At 39.5% G+C, this 25,133-nt stretch overlaps 1 protein-coding gene across 1 annotated transcript in view; it reads right to left on the bottom strand.

Annotated features, from left to right (window-relative positions):
- Window positions 1-25,133, bottom strand: part of DENND5A (DENN domain containing 5A) — a 95,864-nt gene that overhangs the window by 12,865 nt on the left and 57,866 nt on the right. The window contains exons 6-13 of the mRNA XM_040258410.1: window positions 19,345-19,662; window positions 17,981-18,196; window positions 17,261-17,495; window positions 14,365-14,515; window positions 13,583-13,676; window positions 10,393-10,524; window positions 8,282-8,434; window positions 1,537-1,621 (exon numbers count right to left, since the gene is read on the bottom strand). Of these exons, the coding sequence (XP_040114344.1) occupies window positions 1,537-1,621; window positions 8,282-8,434; window positions 10,393-10,524; window positions 13,583-13,676; window positions 14,365-14,515; window positions 17,261-17,495; window positions 17,981-18,196; window positions 19,345-19,662 (1,384 nt within the window). The remainder of the gene's footprint in view (window positions 1-1,536; window positions 1,622-8,281; window positions 8,435-10,392; window positions 10,525-13,582; window positions 13,677-14,364; window positions 14,516-17,260; window positions 17,496-17,980; window positions 18,197-19,344; window positions 19,663-25,133) is intronic.

The raw sequence follows: 25,133 nt of genomic DNA, 5'->3' as shown, positions 1-25,133 counted from the left end.
TCCAAAGAGATCTGACTACCGAAGTAGCTAAGTACTCTTCTTATCTCAAATCACAAATTTCTACAGAAAAAAAGCTGGTTACTTTGAAAACACTTTAATCAATCATTTCATGAACATTAAGTACCTATCAGGTACCAGATTTTATGCTTTTATGCACGTTGTATCACTTAATTCTCTAACAACTTATAAGATAGCCATGGACAGTATCACAGAGGAGAAAACTGAAATTCAGAGAGGTGAGCTGCTTTGCCCCCAGTCAGCAAGCAGCAAAGTTGGGAATGGAAGGAACACAGATCCTCTGGCTCCTAATCCAACATGTTCTCATCATAATCCTTGGAAGCAGTGCTTCCGCTCAGAGCTATACTCATGTCCTACTCCTGCCTCAAAACGGACTACAGAAAGACCAAGGGGATGTGTAAGGAATGCTTAGGACTTCTAGACACAATTCCTCTATATCCCCATGTCTGGCCCAATGTTTAAAATTAGTATCCTCATCATTCAGCTGCTGAGACTTTGTGGCTACACTTTATCCCTTGGCAATAACTTCCATGGCTTTCCTAAGATTCTGTTCTCATACCCAGAAAGTGGACTCAAAAACTCCTTATGAGGTTACTCAGGGAGCTTTTAGATCTGGTTTTTTGCCAACTATTGATATTTTCCCCACATGCAGTGAGTGCTTATTGATATCAACTATTTCAAGGGCAAAGACAATAAACACTAAGTTCATGACTACTTTTTCACCTCCACTTAAACTGATTTTTACCATTAGGACAAGAACATTTAAGAAAAGTAAACAAACTCCCTGGCAGAGAGAGGAGAATGAGGGATGGTATGAAGAGGATATGCTGCCAAGAAGAAAAGGAAGAAGAGAGACAATCCTGGAAAAGACACTGCACGAGGTTATAAAGAACAGCAGGCCAGGAGACGAGAGGCCTGACTCCTGATCTGCCCTCTTCTATCAATTCACTGTATGATCTTAAGTAAATTCAATTCCTCTCTGGATCCCAGTTTCTGTCTCTTGTAAATTAAGGGGACTGGACTAGATGGTTTCTGGGGTCCTTGCCAACTTTGATATTTTTATTAAATAGAAACAGAAAGCAACTTCAAGGGATCATGCACATCAGGCCTGGACTTTGAGAAGTTCCAAGGCAGGACACTGACAAACAGGCTCTCTTAATTGATGGGAAATCATCTCAACGCTCATCTCAGAGAAATAAAACAAAAGAGTCTGAAAACACTTGCTCCAAACACAGGACATCAGTATCAATCCAACTTCATTTAAAATCCAAATTTATTCTAAGGGTGGCTCTTGCTGATATAAATCTTCTATCTCACTCATTAAAAGTGTATAGAAACACATAATAAAAGCAAACCCCATGGCCTTGGCATGCTCTGTGGTCCACAGAGCCCTGTGGCTTAAACACTACAGAGTGAAGGCTTCACTGACATGGAACAGTCTGCTAAAGAGGATCACTTCAGTGGGGAATGGGACAGTGAGTGGAGGGAGCTTGCCCAATGGTGCTAAGACCGTCTTACCTGAGGTACTGAGGCTTCCTGATGTGAGTTTTCTCTGCCGGTTTTCCTGATAATGTAACAGGTGGGACCACAAGGCTGATTTTCCCTGGAACCAATGCAAGGGAGAAACATCTATCAGTTTAGATTTCTAAGGGTAAGTCATCTAGTGAGCAAAGTCAGAGATAATCTGAACATACAGATGTGGGCTTTGGCTAAAAAGTATCTGTCCTATTTTTTATCTCAATATATGCCCAGATGCATATGTCCCCTACCAAAAATTAAGGAGAAATACAAAGAATGGAAGGGAACAGAAAAAAGAAATGGTCCCCCACTGGGAATAGCAAGGACATGGTCAAAAAAAGAGCTTGAGAATGGACCAGTGGATAAGAAAGAAAAAAGCAAATAACCTATCAATCTCTAAATGGTCTGTTGGTTGAAGGTCAGCTTGGGTAGTGCATGATGGCTTTTGCAGAGGAACAGATACCCAGCCTACAAGGTTCTATAACAGCTCCCAAATTTCCTAAAACAGTTAAAAGCATTCATGCCCTCTGCAGCCTAGGGAGAGTACATCATCACAAGGATGAGGATTTACTGTGGAAGATATTTTGAAGAAGTCTCAGAAGAGGCAGCTGGTACTTAACTACATATCTAAGATATACTACTGTCAACACAGGAGAACCTTGGCACTTGAAAATGTAAAAGCTGCAGCTTAAACTGTTGGAGACATGTAGTAGTTTGTCATTTTCAGTTCAGTTCAGCCACTCAGTTGTGTCCGACTCTTTGCGACCCCATGAACTGCAGCACACCAGGCCTCCCTGTCCATCACCAACTCCCAGAGTTTACTCAAACTAATGTCCATCAAGTCAGTGATGCCATCCAACCATCTCATCCTCTGTTGTCCCTCTCTCTTCCTGCCCTCAATCTTTCCCAGCATCAGGGTCTTTTCCAATGAGTCAGCTCTTTGCATCAGGTGGCCAAAGTATTGGTGCCTCAGCTTCAGCATTAGTCCTTCCAATGAATATTCAAGGTTGATTTGTTTTAGGATTGACCAATTTGATCTTCCTGCTGTCTAAGGGTCTCTCAAGAGTCTTCTCCAACATCACAGTTCAAAAGTATCAATTCTTCAGCACTCAGCTTTCTTTATAGTCCAACTCTCACATCCATACATGACTACTGGAAAAAACAAAGCTTTGACTAGACGGACTTTTGTTGGCAAAGTAGTGTCTCTGCTTTTTAGTATGCTGTCTAGATTTGTCATAACGTTCCTTCCAAGGAGTAAGTATCTTTTAATTTCATGGCTGCAATCACCATCTGCAGTGATTCTGGAGCCCAAAAAAATAACGTCTGCCACTGTTTCCCCATCTATCTGCAATGAAGTGATGGGACCAGATGCTATGATCTTAGTTTTCTGAATGTTGAGCTTTAAGCCAACTTTTTCACTCTCCTCTTTCTTTTCCATCAAGAGGCTCTTTAGTTCTTCTTCACTTTCTGCTGTAAGGGTGGTGTCATCTGCATATCTGAGGTTATTGATATTTCTCCCAGCAATCTTGATTCCAGCTTGTGCTTCATTCAGCCCAGCGTTTCTCATGATGTACTTCTGCATATTAGTTAAATAAACAAGGTGACAATATACAGCCTTGACGTACTCCTTTTCCTATTTGGAACCAGTCTGTTGGTCCATGTCCAGTTCTAACTGTTGCTTCCTGACCTGCATACAGGTTTCTCAAGAAGAAGGTCAGATGGTCTGGTATTCCCATCTCCTGAAGAATTTTCCACAGTTTGTGGTCAAAAGCTTTGGCATAGTCAAATAAAGCAGAAATAGTTGTTTTTCTGGAACTCTCTTGTTTTTTTGATGATCCAGCAGATGTTGGCAATTTGATCTCTGGTTCCTCTGCCTTTTCTAAAACCAGCTTGAACATCTGGAAGTTCATAGTTCATGTATCATTGAAGCCTGGCTTGGAGAATTTTGAGCATTTTGTAACTAGACTGTGAGATGAGTGCAATTGTATGGTAGTTTGAGCATTCTTTGGCATTGCTTTTTTGGGGATTGGAATGAAAACTGACCTTTTTCAGTCCTATGGACACTGCTGAGTTTTTCAAATTTGCTGGCATATTGAGTGCAGCACTTTCACAGCATCATCTTTCAGGATTTGAAATAGCTCAACTGGAATTCCATCCCCTCCACTAGCTTTGTTCATAGTGATGCTTCCTAAGGCCCACCTGACTTCACATTCCAGGATGTCTGGCTCTAGGTGAGTGATCACACCATCGTGATTATCTGGGTCGTGAAGATCTTTTTTGTATAGTTCTTCTGTGTATTCTTGCCACCTCTTCTTAATATCTTCTGCTTCTGTTAGGTCCATACCATTTCTGTCCTTTATTGTGCCCATCTTTGCATGAAATGTTCCCCTGGTATCTCTAATTTTCTTGAAGAGATCTCTAGTCTTTCCCATTCCGTTGTTTTCCTCTATTTCTTTGCACTGTTCACTGAGGAAGTCTTTCGTCTCTCTCCTTTCTATTCTTTGGAACTCTGGATTCAAATGGGTATATCTTTCCTTTTCTCCATTGCTTTTCACTTCTCTTCTTGTCACAGCTATTTGTAAGGCCTCCTCAGACAACCATTTTGCTTTTTTGCATTTCTTTTTCTTGGGGATGGTCTTGATTCCTGTTCTCCTGTACAATGTCACAAACCTCCAGCCATACTTCATCAGGTACTCTATCAGATCGAGTCCCTTAAATCTATTTGTCACTTCCACTGTATAATCGTAAGGGATTTAAGTCATACCTGAATGGTCTAGTGGTTTTCCCTACTTTCTTCAATTTAAGTCTGAATTTGGCAATAAGGAGTTCATGATCTGAGCCACAGTCAGATCCTGGTCTTGTTTTTGCTGACTGTATAGAGCTTCTCCATCTTTGGCTGCAAAGAATATAATCAATCTGATTTCAGTGTTGACCATCTGGTGATGTCCATGTGTAGAGTCTTCTCTAGTGTTGTTGGAAGAGGGTGTTTGCTATGACCAGTGCATTCTCTTGGCAAAATTTTATTAGCCTTTGCCCTGCTTCATTCCGTACTCCAAGGCCAAATTTGCCTGTTACTCGAGATGTTTCTTGACTTCCTACTTTTCCATTTTGCATTTTACCAAGACACAAATCTGAATGACATTTTCAAGCCTGATGTTAAGGGAGCAATTTGCCTATAAAGTAAGTGAGCCCAGCTGGCCACCTAGCAACTGCTTTGTATCCTTAGTCTAGTCATCCAACTTGTTACAGGATTAAAAATTTTACTTCAGATTCATGATAAATATTCTCACATAGCAGATATAATATAAATGTAGTATAATTTTAATAGTAGGATTTATTATGGTCATTTTACAAGTGATTTAGTTCTATATTTTACAAGAGTAATAATGACAGAAACTACTATGTCTTGACATTTTCTATGAACTAAGCACTATGTTAAAAGTTTAAAATACAATATTTTATTTTATGCTTCCAACAATCCTACAGTGTAGCTCCCTTTATCCTCATTTTCTTTAGAAAAGAACAAACTGAGAATCAACTAAGTAACTTGTAAAAGATCATATAACTAGTAAGTATTGTGATGCAAGTTTAAGTACAGCTAATATTAGAACCATTACTGTTAATAATGATGCTATACAGGGAGCTTCTGGAAGAGAGCATTTAACTTCTGAAGCTGTACTTTCTGAAGAAAATTTTACATTTGGGAATGAATTTGGGGAATTAAGTCTCAAGATTTTTCCCATGAGAATATGGAGGATCTGTTTTATTTTTATCCACCAACTGACCTGATTTGGAGGAGGGGGGGAGGGTGGAATCAAGCATTTGAATGGGAAAAATCCCCCATCTACAGATCAGCAAGCTGTTGACATGAACTTTCTGTAGGTTTGGATTTCCTACAAGATTTAACCAACTTAAAACCCAACAACCTTAATGGCAGTTTTTTAAAAAACACACAACTAGAAAAGACCATTTTTTAAATCCACTGAAATACCAAATGTTTGGGAAAACAGATGCTCAACAAAAATCAATGAGACTTACAATTCTTATACTGTTATGAACTGGTTTATTAATACTATAAAGTAGAAGACAATATGAGAGTTCAAAATATTCATGGTCTTTGATTTAGTTAATTCAACTTCTAGAAACCCATATATCCATCCATTTACCAAAACCATTATTAACTCCTGAAAAAGCAGAGACTGCCTTATTCATCACCGTATCCCCTAAATCTAGGCTAAGAAGGCAACCTCCTTTAACACAACTGTCTGAATGTGACACAGAAATGCAGCTGGTCACCAGAGTCCTCACATGTAATGATGCCAAAGGCAAGAGCAACACCAGCCACAGTGCCAGAAGGACACCCAGGCGCTCAGTGATTGCAAGGGGCTGACTGGGAGTTCAAGATTCAATATAGCCCAACTACCCATTTGGGAATGTGGCCAAACAATATATAGCACCAGATTCTCCAAGAATGTCACACGCATGAAAGATGAGAAACAACCCCTTTTCACTGATCAGTCCTGAAATGGCAGCAGTTACTAAATCTGTATGAAAAAACCAAACCTCAGAAAATATACTAAAGGAAGTCCATATCCTTGGAAAATGTCACCGGAAGCCAAAGGGAGTGGTGAGGTTAACACAGGTTCTTATGAGGACCTGCTGTTGGCAGCCTTTCAGGCAGGCAGCTGGTAACAAACTGAGACTAGCAGCAAAAACTGCGGTTTGTGTTCTCTTTGACTTTCTAAGCAGGTAAGTAGTTGTTCAACAAGGTGCCCCCAGAGGGAACTGAGATGATCACTCTTTGAGAGTGAATTTGGTCACAGTTGGGTACATTATTGAGGGGACCAGGGAGCCAGGTTATAATCTCTGGACTGAAAGATAACTGAAGAATTTCTCAGCAGGAGAGAAAAGTGGTCTAAAATGGAGGCCTAAGGAGAACATGCTGTAGGTATTTCAATCCCAGCTGAACCTGTGTCCCTGCCAGAAGGCATGGATCTTCAATTCCTCTGTGACACTGTCAGTGCTTCACATTTAGAGCTCCAAAATCAGAACTCAGAACAAAATGGAAGCTCAATTGAAAAGTTCCCACTATTCTGTACTGGTTGCTCAACCAGTAAGTAGCCTCTGTCTATCCAGACTGAGAGGGGGAACAAATGGGCTCCAAACAAAATTCCCCAGGCTGTGGGAATTCCTAAAGGATATGCCTGCAAAGCCTCAGAGGACAAGTTTAAGACACCTGTGATGATATGGTATTACTATTTTTTAATAACTAACTCCCTAAAGACTTTTATGGAGAATAAGAAGTTTGGGGGGTGGGGTGGGGGGAGCATATATTTTACTAAAAAACTGAAAGGGCTCAACTATATTGTCAGGCTTGCTAAACTTAAAAGAAAATGATAAAATGATCATATATAGTCTTCTCATTTATTACAGAGAAAAGGAAAGAAACATAAATCCATTACATAGAACCTGGCATAATAAGAGTTATTGTATGTTGCATACCTACTACATGCCAGGTACTTTTTTTTTAACCATATCTAATTATCATAACAACCCTGAAAGCTAGGTTTTATTAACTCTGTAGTATAGATAAGGAAGATGAGACTCAGAAATTGCAAGTCACTTAAAGTTATCAAGAGGAGCTAGGATTAAAAACCAGGTCTTTCTGATTTCAATGCCTATAGTGTTGCTGCTCGGGAGAAGGCAATGGCAACCCACTCCAGTACTCTTGCCTGGAAAATTCCATGGACAGAGGAGCCTGGTCGGCTACAGTCCATGGGGTCTCGAAGAGTCAGACACAACTGAGTGACTTCACTTTCATTTTTCACTTTCATGCCTTGGAGAAGGAAATGGCAACCCACTCCAGTCTTCTTGCCTGGAGAATCCCAGGGACGGGGGAGCCTGCTGGGCTGAAATCTCTGGGGCCACACAGAATCGGACACGACTGAAGCAACTTAGCAGCAGCAGCAGCAGTGTTGCTGCTCTACTACAAAACTCTCAACATTTTAGGGATGTGATACACAATTACTAACATTTTTAAAAGCTTATAATCACAGTGCTGTTCTTAATACTGATAAATCAGAAACAACTTAGATAACCAATAATAAAGGATTGATTTAAGTACTGCACATCTATACAGTGAAAACAGTAATTAAAACTGAACTTGTAGAAGAAGAATAACCACAAACGTTTTTAGAGAACCTCTCAGTTATAACAAACTCTGAACTTAGTGCTTCACACAAAGTATCTTTTCAAATCTTCATAAGAGTCCTATGGAGGTGTGTTCTTTTACAGTTCCATCATGGACAGGAGGAAAGAGAATGTTACAGAGGAAAGAGAATGTTACGGAAGCTAGGTACCGTGCTCAGTTTCACAGACTGAAAGCAGGAATTAAACCCAGGACTATCTGATTTATAGTCTGAGCTCTTATACTATCACCTAAATTAGTTAAGAACATGGAGAAGACATTCTGAGGTAAGAAAAAACAAGTTCCAAAATATTATATACAGGATGATTCTATTTGAATTGGAAAAAAAAAAAACAACTTTGAGACATAATTCATATTACCATAAAATTCACACTTATTAGGTGTACAATTTTCTGTACCAAAAAAAATCAATTCCAAGTCTCACCCCACAAGCACCACGTGCCATTCTTCAAAGCCAGCCAGTTGGAAAAGTGGGGAAACTAGTATGCAAAAACAGGAAGACAGTCTGCTCAAAAGGGAGAGGCCAGACTTCATCACCTGTTTCACCTGTAGCCCATGACTCCAAATCCTTTCCAGCAGGTCACAAAGACTGGCGATCAAGGTGTTCTCTTCCACCCCTGTGATGTTCACTTCCCCATGTCCTAGCTCCACAGCCTCTCGCCCCATCTTCTCCACCAGCATCCTCTTGGTCTGTAAGAAATCAGTCGGTAAGATCAGACACCCACATTAGCCAGACCACATTCAACTAGCAGGCTTGTGCCCACCTGCCAGGTACATCTGTTGGGCTGAGAGGAAGACTCACAGGTAAAGAGTGTATTTACTTTTCACCATATCGGTCAGGTTATATAGTAAAGTGCCTTCTTTAAAGAAGATAAAAACACAGAAATCACTGACCATGGACATGTGATTTCATCACTCAGGATTCAGTTTTTTTACTTATGAGATGAAAAGAGTTGAATAAAACCCTTGGTCATGCTCATCTCAGACATTCTCTGATTCTCATTGCCTAACTGACCTTTTAAACAAATCTTTAAAAGCATTTAATCCTAGAAATATATTTGAAGTACCTGCCAAGGGGATAAAAAGTTGAGAAATAATTTACTTTTAGGTAAAAAAATTTTCATGTGGTCGCTGTAAAACAAAAACCATGGCTGTATAATGTAACTGCAGGTTTAATTACTATGTGCCAGGCACTGTACTAAGTATAACATTATCTCAGTTAAGCCAAATAGCTCTGTAAGAAGACATTATTTTTCACAATTTATTGATAATGAAATTGAGGTCAGAGAACTTAAGTAACTTGCCCAAATTCACACAGCAAAGTAGTAGCAGATCTGGTCTTTGAATCTAAAGCTGCTTGAATATTGAATCCAAGTTCTTAAAGAAGATTTAATTGTGTTATCATGTGTGACATATAAAAATCTCAGCAAGGAAAAAATCACCCCATACTCTACCTTGCAGAAGCAACAACTCTTAACACTCTGGCATATTTCTTTTCCAGTGCTACTATTTTTAACATTTTTACTGTTGAAATATATCTCATACACATACACATATGTGTTTATGTGAGTGTATACTATTAGACTAACTTGACCTAAGGTTAAGAAAAACAATAATGCCCATCTATATCTTTGAAGAACCCTACGTGCCTTCTCCAATCACCTTCCCACTCTAGAAGTAATCACTGTCCTGACTTATACAATAAAACTACAGAAAAGCAAGGAAATAATTAACAATGTAGTTTATTTTCTTTTCTTTTTCATTCAACTTTATGTCTGTGAAATTCATCCACACTAAACAGATCTGTTGTGCAATTTAAAATATGTTAAGGTGATAAATCTCATGCTGCGTAAGCACACACACACACACACAAATTGCAAAAGAATGTAAGGAAATTTTTGGAAGTGACAGACATCCTGACTGTGCTAGTGGTATCACCAGTGTATGCACATGGATATATGTATACCTATGGCCAATATGTGTTGCTATATGGCAGAAACCAACATTGTAAAGCAATTATTCTCCATTTTAAATAAAATTTTTAAATTTTTAAAATCACCTATAGATACCTCCGGAAAAAAAAAATGATCAAGACATATACATAAATGTGTGTCATTTTTTATATATCAATTACACCTCAATAAAGTACCTTTAAAAAAATTACTCTTCTTGTAGAATGGCAAAAAACATGCCAACAGCAAACAAACTGAATAACACACTTTGGTCTGACACACAGTAGGCACTCAGTGAATTCTTTTGTTTCTAGACACATGAGATCAGTGTTATCAGCAAATTAGAGACGCAAAAATATTTGCATATGTGTAAAATGAATCTGTTGACAATTTAACTACATTAAAACTAATGATTTTAAGTAACACAAGATGTCTAAAATTAAAAACTACCACTGTCTCTCAGCTTTAAAGAATACATATTAAATTTTTATCAAGCAAACTATGCTTGCTCTTAATCAATGTTACATTTTATGTAAAACAAATACATCTAATTCCAAGTTAACAGGACCTTAACACTAGTACTATCTCATTATATTAACAATATTTTAAAAATCAAGAGAAGAATGGTCAGAGCTAAGCCTTGGTCTCGCCTTGGCTGCAAAGGAAAATACACATTCAGAAGAGTCCACAGCTCACCTTGTTGCGGCATTCCTTCAGCAGACCTTCCACAAACTTCCAGTTGGTCTGGGCAATCACTGACGGGGAGAGGTTGGACAGTTTGGGCTGGCGGATGGTGCTGCCCATATTCCTGGCTTCCTGGATGTACTTCTAAAACAAAAGGAAAAATCAAAGACTTTGTGCCCATGCATACAAATCACAGGCAATCAGTACAGATGGGTGCCTGAAGAGGGCACTACCACCCTGCACTATCTTACTGCCTCATTCTCAGGCTCAGGACAAAGTTTGAAAAGCAACAGTTGTATCTTAGGGAAAACTAAGAGAACAGGGTGAATTAATTCTTTTTCTGAGGTAAAGCGCTCCATGAGTGCTGGAATTATCTTGGCTTTAATGATACAAAAGGTAAAAAACACACAGCTGCAACACGTATGAATGTGCAAACTCCTATGCGTGGACAAACCAACTATAATCTCAGAGTACTATTGAGAAAAATCATTTTCTCCACCAAGTTGGGAGGAATTTAATCCCTCTGCTCATATCAAAGATATTCATCTTTGCTAAACTGTTGGAAAGTTGTCTCAGACTTTTTGTGACCCCATGAACTGCAGCACGCCAAGCTCCCCTGTTCTTCACTATCTCCTGGAGTTTGCTCAGATTCTTATCCATTGAGTCAGTGATGCTAATCGTCTCATCGTCTGCCACTCCCTTTACCTTTTACCTTTAATCTTTCCCAGCATCAGGGTCTTTTCCAATGAGTCCACTTTTCGCATCAAGTGGTCAAAGCAGTGGAGCTTCAGCATGAGTCCTTCCAATGAATATTCAGAGCTGACTTCCTTTAGGATTGACTGGTCTGATCTCCTAGCTGTCCAAGGGACTCTCAAGAGTCTGCTCCAGCACCACCATTTGAAAGCATCAATTCTTCAACACTCAGCATTCCTTATGGTCCAATACTCACATTCGTACACTACTACTGGAAAAACCACAGCTTTGACTAGACAGACCTTTGTTGGCAAAGTGATGTCTCTGATTTTTAATATGCTATCTAGATTTGTCATAGCTTTTCTTTCAAGGAGTTAGCATCTTTTAATTTCATGGCTACAATCACCATCTGCAGTGATTTGGGAACCCAAGAAAATAAAATCTGTCACTGCTTCCACTTTTTCCCCATCTATTTGCCATAAAGTGATAGGACCAGATGCCATGATCTTAGTTTTTTAAATGTTGAGTTTTAAGCCAGCTTTTTCAATCTCCTCTTTCATTTTCATCAAGAAGCTCTTTAGTTCCTCTTCACTTTCTGCCATTAGAGTAGTATCATTCGTATATCTGAGGTTGCTGATATTTCTCTTGGCAGTCTTGATTCCAGCTTGTGATTCACCCAGTCCGGCATCTCGCAGGAAGTACTCTTGCATGTGTGCACACTCAAAACAACTGCATTTTCTATAATCTGCTGGTGATTCCCCACATGCTGTCTGTTTTAACACAGAACCCACATCAATGCAATAAACTGTACGCTGACACCTTCTCGGTACCCCCGTTTCACAACAAACATTTGTACCCAACTTCCTTCTGCCCATGTTTATTCCAGAAGTACAATTCTGTCCGTTCTAGTTTCTGGCCCCTCCTTCTGCCCCTACTATCAACCCTCAAGATTAGGCTTCAATGACTATCACCTGCACTACTGCTATCTGCTTTCTAACTGGCTAGCTACCTCCAGTACCTCTTGCTTCCAAAATATTCTACCCAGTCTCCTTTACACAATCCACCACCACACTTTGGGTCCTGCCATCTCCTCTACTTGCAATGCTCATCTCTGTTCCTAACAATCCTATCATCCTCAAGACTAAAACAGATGCTAGTTCCTCTAAGCAGTCTTGTTTGAGATTATCCCAGGCAGAACTGAACTCTATTTTCTCTAATCAGTAATCAAACACTGGCATGCCTCCCATACAGCTCTTTCAAAAAACTCTTCTACTAAAGACAGTTGCATACCTACCTTTGCCCCCTTAATAAACTGGCATTCCCTGAGGACAAGGCTATCTCCTTGTCATTTTTATATTTCAAAGTGTTTACTATAGTGATTTTGACCAAGAAAACGTGCTCAATAAACCCTGCTGAAAGAAATATTATGGACGTTAGGTGGAAGACCTAGAGGAGAGCTTTAAAAATAACACCCATACCCTACACCCATTATGCCATCCTCACAAAAACACTAAGTGCAACTGTACCCTATAAATCAGCAGTTAAAAATTCATGACCATACTTTGCAATTTTAATTTATTCATTTAAAAAACAGCAAAAGCAAAATATTTTCCCATCCACTGAGGTGCTAGACACATATGAAAATAATATGCTTTATTTTGTATAATATGCTTTGACTTTGTATAAAATGCAAACTGCAGTCTTTTCTTAAAGAGAAGTTGCTCAAATAGGTTTCTGAAGCTTAAGCTCCATTTTCACAACTTCACTGCAACTCAGTAAGGCAGGGTCTGCAACTTGAGGTTTATAACTAGAAACTTTACAGAGAACAAGTTACAGCAGTGCTGAGAAACTCTGCTTACAAGCAATGAGGACTCAGGTCAATTGAAGAATCTTCAATCCTCAGGCACCTGATAAAAATATTCCCTTAGCTCCTCTGAGAAAAAAGTCAAGATTACCTCTTTTAAATTAAGATGAAGAAAAGAAATAGGTAAAAAAGGCTTCTCCTCCCCAGGTTCAGAGATTCACAGCATTAACCCAAGTTCAGCTTTTCCTCTATCTCACTCTAACAAATTAACTTCTATCATACCAGACACACACAAAAGCCTCAAGAATTTTCAAAGTAATTTTTCCAAGTTGTAGAATCTTACCTCCTGATGTTCCTGTCACCCCTACCACTCTCCCTACACCTGGGAGAGAGTATCATGCACGAGCGACTACTGAAACAATAGTGAAAGGCTTTCTTCCAAGTACTGGGAGCATCACTAAACACAAGTGCAAAGTCTGGTTCAGGGAGAGGATGCATGTGGTTAGTGGCTACTGCCACTTATGAACCACTGTACATCCTAGATTTGTCACAAGTCAGGCCCATATCAGGTATCAGGAACTAACTCATTATTAACCCTTCCCTGTGGGAAGGATGTTTGAATCAGATCAGAGACCAAGGACGTAAAGAGAAGGAGGGTACAGCACAGTAACAGGGTCTTTTCTCATCATTCTCAAGGTGTCTTACCTCTCTCTGGTCATTGTCTAAACGCAGGTGTTCTGTGTGCTGCTTCTGCCGGTCTTTACGCCGCCACTGGGCAGGAGCATTCCTTTTTGTCCACCTGACAGGATCAAAGCAGACAATTAAGAATATTCTGCTACGAAAGTAAGGTCAACTTATAGGAGAAGACTTAAACATCTAGGGACCAATGGGAAGCTACCAAGAAGTCACCAGAGGTAGCTCAGAAACCTTGATATAAGGGCAGGTTAAAGATCAGTGACTGGGCAAAAGATATCTTTCCAGGGAACCAAGACGTTCTCTCTCTTGAAACATCTACAGAAACTTCACTTACAGATCCAAAACTATTTTCACTCATCTCTGCCTGGCCTTCGATAAACTTATCTCCAAAAGTTAACAAAGAAAAAACAATTCTGCTAAGTTACTGAGTTTCAGGTCAGACTCCCAATTATTTCAACCACCGCTTACCCTACTCTACCACTTACAGAGCTAGCTAGGTGCTGTCTGGGCCCAGTTATGAGATTTGCAGATGATTTCAACCCATCTGCAGTCTGGCCTTTTACAGGTCCTGATACATGGATCTATCCCAATTTGCACAGTGGAGACAGGAGCTGATGATGCTCTGTCACCTGTTTCCTTGTTTAAACAAGTGAACAACCTGGACAGTTTGTATCTTCTCCACATTTGCTTTACAAAAGTCAAGGTCTTCTGGAAACGACAGTCTAGGTCCAGATACTATACTACCACTGTGACCCGGGAGCTGGACCAGGAAATCTCTGGGGCTGACTCACTTGTTGCTGGCTGGCCCAGTGGAAAGCACATCAGACTGCAGCTTCGGGAAGAAGCCTGGTTCATACTTCCCTTGTCCAATCTTCATGTCAAGTAAATGGGGATGAACCGCAGTATGATCAATTTTTGCCAGTCGCAGCTCAATTGCTTTCTCTGGATAAGAATGAAAAAGAAAGCCCAGTACTTTAAAAAATGTATCAAATTCTGGGCCATAAAACAAGTCTCAATAAATCTGAAATAACTTGAATCAGACAAAGTTAAGTCCTGTGACCAACAACAATCATTAATACCTTAAAACTAAATAACACATTTCTAAATAAACCAGGAGACAAAAAGGAAAACACAAGATACCAAAATTTGTGGAACTTCATTCTTTAAAAAAGAATTTCCAAGATCCCCTCTAAATGTCACGCTTTAAAGAATCTCTAAAAAGTCACATTAGCTATGTTTTTACCATTTTCCAATCACACTGATTCAAGAAACTGAGATGTCCATGCAGAATGAGATGACGTAGCTGAGCTACTCTAGGCTAGAAATCTGAAGCCAGCAGGAAGAACCCTGAACAAGCATTATTGGATTACATATCTCAGGAATATACCAATGGCATTACTCCTGGGAACAGAGTGTGTAGGTGCGTGGAGGGTCTTTGATACTCATTTTTCTGAAAGGAGTCACAGAAATGAGGGTTAGTTAGCTCTCCTTCCATATCCCAAACCCCACATTCTAACAAGACCACAAGAATTCATGTCCTGGCCGCAAATGAGACCAGTGTAATTCGTATCAGTATTTGGTATTCAACAAATGGATTACAGATGGGCTGAGAACTGACTGCCTCAACCTCTGGGCAGGAGAACAAGGCCTGAAATCACTACAGCCTCTCATTTCAGTCTCCAGTATAAGCAGACCCCTCCCTTTAGCCCCACAATGTTACATTAAGTCGCTTCAGTTGTGTCCGACTCTTTGTGATTCTATAGACTATAGCTTGCCAGGCTCCTCTGTCCATGGGATTCTCCAGGCAAGAACACTGGAGTGGGTTGCCAATTCCTCCTCCAGGGGATCTTCCCGACACAGGGATCAAACCTGCATCTTTTATGCCTCCTGTATTAGCAGGCAGGCTCTTTACCCCTAGCGCCACCTGGGAAGCCCTCTGACACCACAGAGCTATCTACAAAAGCAGGCTCCTGCTCTGGACACTCTTGGCTACAGAAACACATACCCAGGCAGGACAGCTCTGCACATAGCGCCAAGGCCACACGTGTGCGGGCATGCAATCCCTGCTCTGTGGGGGAACAGCCTGACCAGCTGTAATGGGTAGACCTGGAGAACACTTCAGGATGTGGGTCTCCTGGGGAGAGGACATGCATCCTGACCAAGCAGGCCCAAATTCAAGGCTTCTTGGCCTTAAGTGGTAGACCTGGGCTCTCAAAGCCAAATATAAATATTGTTATTTTCAAGTGTAACACAACATGAAAAGATTGGGAAGTCCTGCTTTAAAGTGATGGTTTAGGAGATCACTTTGCTCCCCAGGACCAAAACCTTAGGCAGGGTTCTGGAATCTGAAACTGGATGTGCTCTAGGAGGCAAAGATGACTATGTCAGAGTACTCCACCTGCATGGGCAACATGTCCTCAAGTCTTGGCCAAGAGGACTATCATCTTAACGAAAGGCCTAGAGCATGAGCTGAAAGATAAAGTCAGAAGGCTACCAAGCATAAGGTTGAGGAAGCCAGTCACCACTTGTATCTTCAAAACCTAAAAAAATGCTTGGCACATTCATTCTTTCATTTAGTAAATACTTGGTGAGCACTTACCATACACTGGGCACTAAGTATTTACGTTTAGTAAATGAACAAACAAAACATACCAATAAGCTACAAGGATACTGAATATCACTCACAGAAGTGAGCACACTACTTAATTTGATACCTCAGGCTGAGACTATTCTCTAGCTAAACTGATCCAGACAGAATCTCTGTGAACAAAAAGGTGTACTCCACCACGCAAGTAGCAAACAACTTTTAACATCTATATGTTCTAGGTACAATGTTAGAGGACTAGGAGTAAGACAATGAGTAAATAAAGTCTCAGATCTTAAATTGCTCCCTGATAATGATACCTCAGAACAGAGATTATAAAGGGGAGGCAAGAACAAGGTACTACAGAGCTTAGCGAAGAAATCAACTCAGCCTGAGCGCATCAGAGAAGGCTTCAGAGGAAGAGAAACATCAGCTGGATTTCTGTTAGCAGCTTACTTACCCATAACTCACTCACCCCTTCTTTTTTGCTAACAGAATCTCAATACAGTTTGGGCTAACATTATACCAGGTCAATACTCACTTTCATAGCCTCCCTTGCACTTAATGGTAGTCACATATTATGCTTTTATGAGACAACAGAAGCTATTGGGAATTTCTGGGAAAGCTTTTGCTTTCTGATATAAGAGGGACAATACAGCTGGCATCAACTTTCCCCTTTGCCCTGAATTTGAACATAGAAGGCCTCTTGTAACAATGAGGCAATAAGCATGAATATAATAAAAGTCAACATGTTGAGAATACTGAGTGAAAAGATAGAATTTCATTTCCTGATTACAATGCTGAGCAGCCGAACCACGACCAGTTCGGCCCTTCTTGATAATTTGAGAACAATAACCTCCATTTATTTAATGCGCTGCTAATTAGATTCTCTAGTACTTATAGCAGGACTCATTCTTAACTGACAGTGTTAAAGGATGAGAAAAAGTTTGCCAGGCAAAAAAGATAGAGGAAAGCACTGCAGGCAATGGAAACAACTTATACAAAAGCAGAAAACAAGAGAAAGAAGCTGGCATATTTAGGAATAAGGACACGTTAGTGATATAATCCAAGAGGCTAGAAAGCTAGCAACAAGGAGGCCTCACTTGCTTCTTCCACAGTGGTACACTTCTGGTACATGGATGTGCGCAGAGTAGGTGTCCGAACATTCAACAGCCTGATCTTGTCTACTCGGGAGTCAAACACCCGGAGCACAGGATCTTTATCATCATCGTCATGACACATGATTTTGTTGTCAATGAAAGAAGCAAACATCTGAGTCTCCAAGAATCTTGAGAGGAAAGGCAGGTAGGGCTCAGGCTGATCTGACAGAAAAGATGCCTGGTGGGACCAAAAGGAAACAGAGCGTCATCGAGAGGGAAGAGGTCATGTCAGCCTCAATCAACCAAGCCTACATACCCATGAGATTCAGTAGGTTAATTGTTCTCTGAAGCTTCCCAGGTCTTTATAAAAAGCAAAGCGCAAAACCTCATCATTTTTAAAAATTTATATATTTCAAATATCCTGCAACTTTGACACACTGGCATAAACTTACTCAGGAAACCTACTGTGGCAATCAACGTTCCCAGAATCCTAATGTTCAACCTGCATGTGCATCTTTGCCTAAGAGAGCTCTGACTGAAGGTAAATCACCTGATAGCCAATAACCAGCACTCTGCTCTAAAGCAACCAACCATTTTACCAACATCAGAAGGACCGAGAACTTGTTTCCAGCACGTTTTATGGAAGAAAAACTCATCTTCAGTCACATCTTTAAATGTTCTCATTTCTTACCACCTCCCCAGCAGGACTATATTAACACTTACTTTATCAAAATTTTGCATCTGCTCTCTGTTGGTAAACCAGGATTCCTTATCCTGGCTGGGCTGAATGACAAACACCTCATAATCTGCAAACATCTGAGTGAAACGATTTGCAAAAACTTCCCGGATCTGAATGTTTAGCTGGTAAATCCTGAGTTCTTCTTCATCACACTGAACTTTGAGATCCTTATTGCTACTGGGGTCTTCACGCACTTCCAGCTACAAAAACAAAATAAAATAAAACAGTTGAGAATACCCAAGTTTTTCTTTTTATACCAAAGAAAGGCAACTTATCCTTTTTTCCCCACAAGAGTCATTCAAAAGAGAAAAAATGGGGGGAAAAAAAAGAAAGGAATTCTGACATGAAGAAGAGATAAATGAGGGTGTTCCACTTGCAGGAATCCAGCAACTCAATGAAAGTGGAAAGAAACTCATTACAGGCAGAGAAACAGCATTAGAAGAAAAGGCACTAGTTATCTCAAGGGTCAGGAAAGAAGGAATTTGGGAAGGCAACAAGAAAATGATAATGCAAAGCACCAAGGTCAGACTCTCATTCTCCCTTCATCTCTTTTTCTCCCCCATATTTACGTTCCCTTTCTCCCTAAAAATTTTTCCTTACTGGTCTCTTTTAACCTTTTAAATCTCTCTAAATATTTCTCTGCTCTTCTTTAACTGGCCATTATTCTTCTTTTTTAATATCTGCGCTACTAACAAACCAGGAAAATGACATGTTTCACACTGCACTAAAAAAAAAAAAAAGCCGAACAAAATGATTACCCTATTTTGTTTATATGTAATTTAAGAAAGTAATATAACAGTGAGAATGCAGAGGGTGAAGAATGAAGAGATGAGTAAACAACTACGGAAAGTAGACAGTCTCATCAAAGTCAGGCAATGGAAAGCTAATACATCCCCAGGAAGAGCAGAGGACTAGAATTCAAGAGGACCAGGTTCTAACTTCAAGTCAACCACACAGAGGCATTTAATCTTAAGCAAAACACTCAGGCTCTCTAAGTCAACAATTCCTGCTCTATGTGCTCCAGGTTGCTGTGACATTCACATGGCAATGGATCTGAAAGAGGCCCAAACTCAGACTGCCACCATCATCCCTCTAAGTCTCTCTGCTGCAGTGTTTACAGAATGACAGTGGTTTCTCCTTGACGTCCAAGTGAAAAGCTACCCAGATTTAGATTCAAGTAGCATTCACATAGGATCATGTTTGCCAGAGCCAAATCCAGGGTCTTCCACACAAAGCATCCTTTCACTACTCACAGGTAGGCACTGCCCTGAACTGGGTACTTTCTTACCCTATACTTTATTTGACACCTTAGCTCAGACCCATATATAACCCATATACAACATCTTACCTTCTCCAGGCTCACCCCAGTCCTCTTGACCAAGGCCTGCAGGCGGGCGATAGTTTCATTCTCCTTGAGGAACTCATAGGAATGTAAAGGGGAGCCTGCAATGTTTCCATTCCTCTTGTCAGAGACGAGCTCAGAGGCCCGGAGCCTCTTCAGCTTGGAAGCACTTTCGCTACAGTGAAGGTTTCCTTCAGGGGGAATGCCAAATGCCATGAGAATCTCAGAGACTTCCTGGACGAACTCCAATTTGTTGGGAAACTGAGGCAAGTCCTCTGGTAACTCAATGAAGTGGTTGTCAATGTCCACAAAGCAGAGGTTAGCCTGGTAGTCAAAACAGGAGGAGGACTGTGAACAACTCCAGAGTTATTTAGAGGAATTATGAAGAGAGGAAAGAGCAAACATCTGCAATGGGCATAAATTAGGTGTGGCATAAAGATGGGGTGGAAGGAGGTTGACCTGAGTTCCAATCCTGCCCTGATGCTTTCCAGTATTGGGATCTTGGGAAAGTTATGAAACTCTGTTTCCTCAGTTATAAAATGAAGATAAAAATACTTATCTTAGTGATAAGGATTATATAAGTACATAGATGCTTAGCATCTAGCACCAAATTCTCACATAGTAAATGCTCACAGAATACTTATCGAACTCAAAAATTCTTACAACAGTAGAAAGAATACTAGGAGAGTGTCAGAATCTGGGTCCCAGATCTGACTCTGTCACTGTCTCCCTATATGCCCTGAGCATGCCAGTATTCCTTTCTGAGCCTCATTCCTGATTTGTAAGATTTGATGGCTGGTCTTGATTTCTGTGCTTTCTTCTGTTTTTAAGACTGCTTCTGAGAAGATACAGAGAGACAGTACTTTCATAACTGCTGGGGAGGTAGGTAATCTGGATAAACAAAAAGCAACCTGGCAATAGTTATCCTTATTTTACAGACAAATTGACACAGAGAGGTTAAGTAACTTGTCCAAAGTCACATAGCTAGTAAGTAGTACAGCCGGGATTTGAACTCAGCTAGCCTGACTTAAGTTGCACCCTCAAGCTCTTAACCATCCACTCTTCTCCTGAGAGGTCTTCTACGTTTCTTGTTCAGTTTAACTATTTCACAGTTCTCAACCATGTTGGAATTCTCGAGTAATGCAGCTATAAATTAGAAAAGTCTTCTATCTTTGTATATTTATCTTATAACCATGAACCTGTTGCCAAGTATCTTTGTATATTTATCTTATAACCATGAACCAATTGCCAAGACATCCACTCTTCTCCTGAGAGGTCTTATACATTTCTTGTTCAGTTTAACTTAAATATTTCATAGTTCTCAACCATGTTGGAATTTTCAAGTAATGCAGCTATAAATTAGAAAAGTCTTCTATCTTTGTATATTTATCTTATAACCATGAACCCATTGCCAAGTACCTTTGTATATTTATAACCATGAACCAATTGCCAAGACAATTGTCATTTGCTTCACTGCAGAGTATTATTATGTGCTTAATTAAGCATTTGTTATAACAAGGATAAAGAGACAACCAACAACAAGGATTTAGGACACTGTTAGTATATAATAAATGTCAATCGACACTGTTATTATCACTGTGGAATATAAAATTTCAATAAATGAATATACACACAAGTACACACTATATATTATTAAATAGGAAAATTCCATAATGAAAAGATGCTAATTATCCCCACATTTATAAATTTAATGTAAAATGGTTTTAAATCCCAGAAAGATTTTTACTTTTTTGCAGGGCATATCTGATGAACTGACTGAATCTTACCTATAAAAATAAAAGAAAAAAATAGCCAAGAAAATTCTGAGGCCACACTTATGGCAGAAAGCGAAGAAGAACTAAAGAGCCTCTTGATAAAAGAGAAAGAGGAAAGTGAAAAAGTTGGTTCAAAACTCAACATTCAGAAAACTAAGATCATGGCATCTGATCCCATCACTTCATGGCAAATAGATAGGGAAACAATGGAAACAGTGACAGACTTTCTTTTCTTGGGCTCCAAAATCACTGCAGATGGTGACTACAGTCATGAAATTAAAAGATGCTTGCTCCTTGGAAGAAAAGCTATGATCAACCTAGATAGCATATTCAAAAGCAGAGACATTAGTTTGCCAACAAAGGTCCGTGAGTCAAAGCTTTGGTTTTCCCAGTAGTCATGCATTGATTTGAGAGTTGGACTATAAAGAAAGTTAAGTGCCGAAGAATTGATGCTTTTGAATTGTGGTGTTGGAGAAGACTCTTGAGAGTCCCTTGGACAACAAGGAGATCCAACCAGTCCATCCTAAAGAAAATCAGTCCTGAATATTCACTGGAAGGACTGATGCTGAAGCTGAAGCTCCAGTACTTTGGCCACTTATGCGAAGAGCTGACTCATTTGAAAAGACCCTGATGCTGGGAATGACTGAAGGCAGGAAGAGAAGGGACAACAGAGGATGAGATGGTTGGATGGCATCACTGACTCAATGGATATGAGTTTGAGCAAGCTCAAGAGTTGGTGATGGACAGGGAGGCCTGGCGTGCTGCAGTCCATGGGGTCACAAAGAATCAGACACAACTGTGCAACTGAACTGAACTGCCTTGCTGGATTCTAATACAAATGTAAAACAATAATCTGTTGGAAAAGAATAGTCTTGAATAGACCAATCTATTGTGGATGGATCATTCAATAAATGTTTTGGGGACAAATGGACATTTAGAAATGTTAAAAGTATAATACCATACTCAAAAACAAATTTGAGATAGACTGAGATTTAAATATAAATAAAGCCACTTTATGTCATAAAAAAGAATTTCTACCTTTTAGAGACATATATGATGACATAATAATGTTGTGTGAGATTTGCTTCAAAATAATCCAGTAGGGTTCATCCAGTAATGTAAATGGGGAAAGGATGGAGGATACAGAAAGAAGAATGGCCATGAGTCGATGATTACTGTGCAATGATGGATGTTAGCCTCTCTATTTTTAGGTATGTTCAACATTTTCCATAACAAAAAGTGAAAAAATATGAAAACATTCACAAAAGTATTAAAAGAAAATATAAATGATTACTATTAAGCCTTAGGGTAGAGAGTTGGGCTTTTTAAACCTTGGTGGTGGTGGTGCTGATGGTGGTTTAGTTGCTAAGTCGTGTCTGACTCTTATGACCCCATGGACTGTAACCTACAAGGCTCCTCTGTCCATGGAATTCTCCAGGGAAGAATAATGGAGTGGGTTGCCATTTCCTTTTCCAGGGGATTTTTCAGACCCAGGAATCAAACCCAGGTCTCCTGCATTGCAGGCAGATTCTTTACCAACTGAGCTATGAGGGAAGCTTTAAACTTTATACAAGGTTAAAAACTTTGTATAAATACTGCCATTAAAAAACTTTTTTAATAATCTGGGAAATAATAATTGTCATACATAACATGTAAAAGATTAATATTCAAAGAAATTATTGAGATAAAGCTAATTCACCCAGCTGGAAAATGGCTATGAAAGGCAAACAGAAGAAGCTTCTGTTAATTTCAAATATATGAAAAGATGTTCAGTTTCACTAATAAACCAAGAAATGCAAACAAAATATTTTCTACCTACTAGGTTAGCAAAAAGGTAAAAGATTTACAGTGTCCAACGCTGGCAAAGTTACTAGGAAACAAAGACTATTACTAGGAATATAAGTTGACAACTTTCTGGGAACAATCTTAAAGACATTATTTTTTTTAACCAGTCCAACCCAGAAACTAGAAGTTACCAATATTTTTATCTACCAATGTACTTCTCCCCAACCTACACAGTTTCACCCCCAGGTAATCACTATCCTGAATTCTATGTTTGTTATCTTTTTGCCTTTTTTCATTTATCACATATGTATATATGCCTTTAGATTTTTTGCTTGTTTTTAAATTCTGTAAAAGGATCACTGTTCTTTAAGTAGTCTTGTGGTACTACTTTTCTTCACTCAACATTAAGTTACTAACAATCACCCATTTTGTTTTATGTAACTACCCATTATTCATTTTCACTCTTATACAATATTCCACTGTGTGTATATATAACAATTTATCAGTCTTCTCATCAAAAGGCCTTCAACTAGCTTTCTGTGTATTGCTTTTATACTTTTATACATGTTTTCTTGGACACATGTGCAAGATCTTCTCTTGGTTATATCCTAAGAGTGAAACTGCTATGTCATAAGGTATGCAAATATTCAATTTTACAAGATAAGTCCTAGCTGCGTTCCAAAGTGCTTATAACAATCTACATTTTTGCCAACAATCTATAGTGATCCTACTAATAATCCAAGTATTTTCCAAAACTTGGTATCATCAGATTTCTTAATATACCTACTTAAGTTCAGCTTAGTCGCTCAGTCGTGTCCAGCTCTTTGCGACCCTATGGACTGCAGCACACCAGGCTTCCCTGTCCATCATCAACTCCCGGAGCTTGCTTAAACTCATGTCCATCAAGTCAGTGATGCCATCCAACCATTTCATCCTCTGTTGTCCCCTTCTTCTCCTGCCTTCAATCTTTCCCAGCATCAGGGTCTTTTCCAATAAGTCAGTTCTTCGCATCAGGTGGCCAAAGTATTGGAGCTTCAGCATCAGTCCTTTCAACGAATATTTAGGACTGACTTCCTTTAGGATTTTAGGGTTTGACCTCTTTGCAGTCCAAGGGACTCTCGAGTCTTCTCTAGCACCATAGTTCAAAAACATCCATCCTTTGGCGCTCAGCTTTCTTTATGGTTCAACTCTCATATCCATACATGACTACTGGAAAAACCATAGCTTTGACTAGATGGACCTTTGTCAGTAAAGTAATGTCTCTGCTTTTTAATATGCTATCTAGGTTGGTCATAGCTTTTCTTCCAAGGAGCATCTTTTAATTTCATGGCTACAGTCACCACTTGCAGCGATTTCGAGCACAAGAAAATAAAGTCAGATACTGTTTCCATTGTTTCCACTTGAGTGGGTATATTTAATTTACACTTTCCTGATTGCAAGAAATGTGTATTTTTTATGCAATCCCTCTCACTCAGTCGAGCCTGAGTCTTTGCGACCCCATGGACTGCAATCCACCAGGTTCCTCTGTCCATGAGATTTTCCAGGCAAGGATACTGTAGTGGGTTGCCATTTCCTTCTCCAGGGGATCTTCCCAACCCAGGGATCGAACCTGGGTCTCCTGCACTGCAGGCAAATTCTTTACAGACTGAGCTACAAAGATTCTGATTACAAGAAATGTGTATTTTTTATGCAATCCCTCTTCATATGTTTAGCCCATTTATCTATTGGGTTGCTCATCTTCTTACCGATTTGCAAAAGTTCTTTATAATCTCTTGATGCTAACTCTTTAAAGGCTATATGTGTCCTACACATATCTTCTTCTAGCTTTTATCTTTTCATTTTAAAATCTTTTTAATTAAAAAAATCAAATTTGTCAATCTTTTATTTTATGGAAAGTGTTTTCTTCATCTTGTTCACAAAGTCCCTACCCCGAGATCAAGATTGTATTGTTTTCTTCTAGAAGATTTAAATTTTTGCTTTTGACATTTAAATGCTTATTCCACCTCAAGTTGACTTTGTTATCCGATTAAGGTAAGAATCCTTTTTTTCCTATGGACAAGCAATTTTTCCAGCTCCATTACTAAAAAGTTCTTTGGCATGGTATGTATTATTATGTATCAAAATGCTGTTCCACTGTTTCTGCTATTTATCCCTGTATCAGTAAGTCTTATATTCTAGGAGGCAGGAGGACCATATGGTAAGTCCAGCTTTATCTATTTCACAGACTTTCAATCT

Source organism: Oryx dammah, unplaced genomic scaffold, assembly GCF_014754425.2.
Source record: "Oryx dammah isolate SB20612 unplaced genomic scaffold, SCBI_Odam_1.1 HiC_scaffold_17, whole genome shotgun sequence".
In the NCBI taxonomy this organism is placed as follows: Eukaryota; Metazoa; Chordata; class Mammalia; order Artiodactyla; family Bovidae; genus Oryx; species Oryx dammah.
The sequence above is the reverse complement of the archived record's forward strand: the minus strand, read 5'-3'. Positions and strand labels throughout refer to the sequence as shown.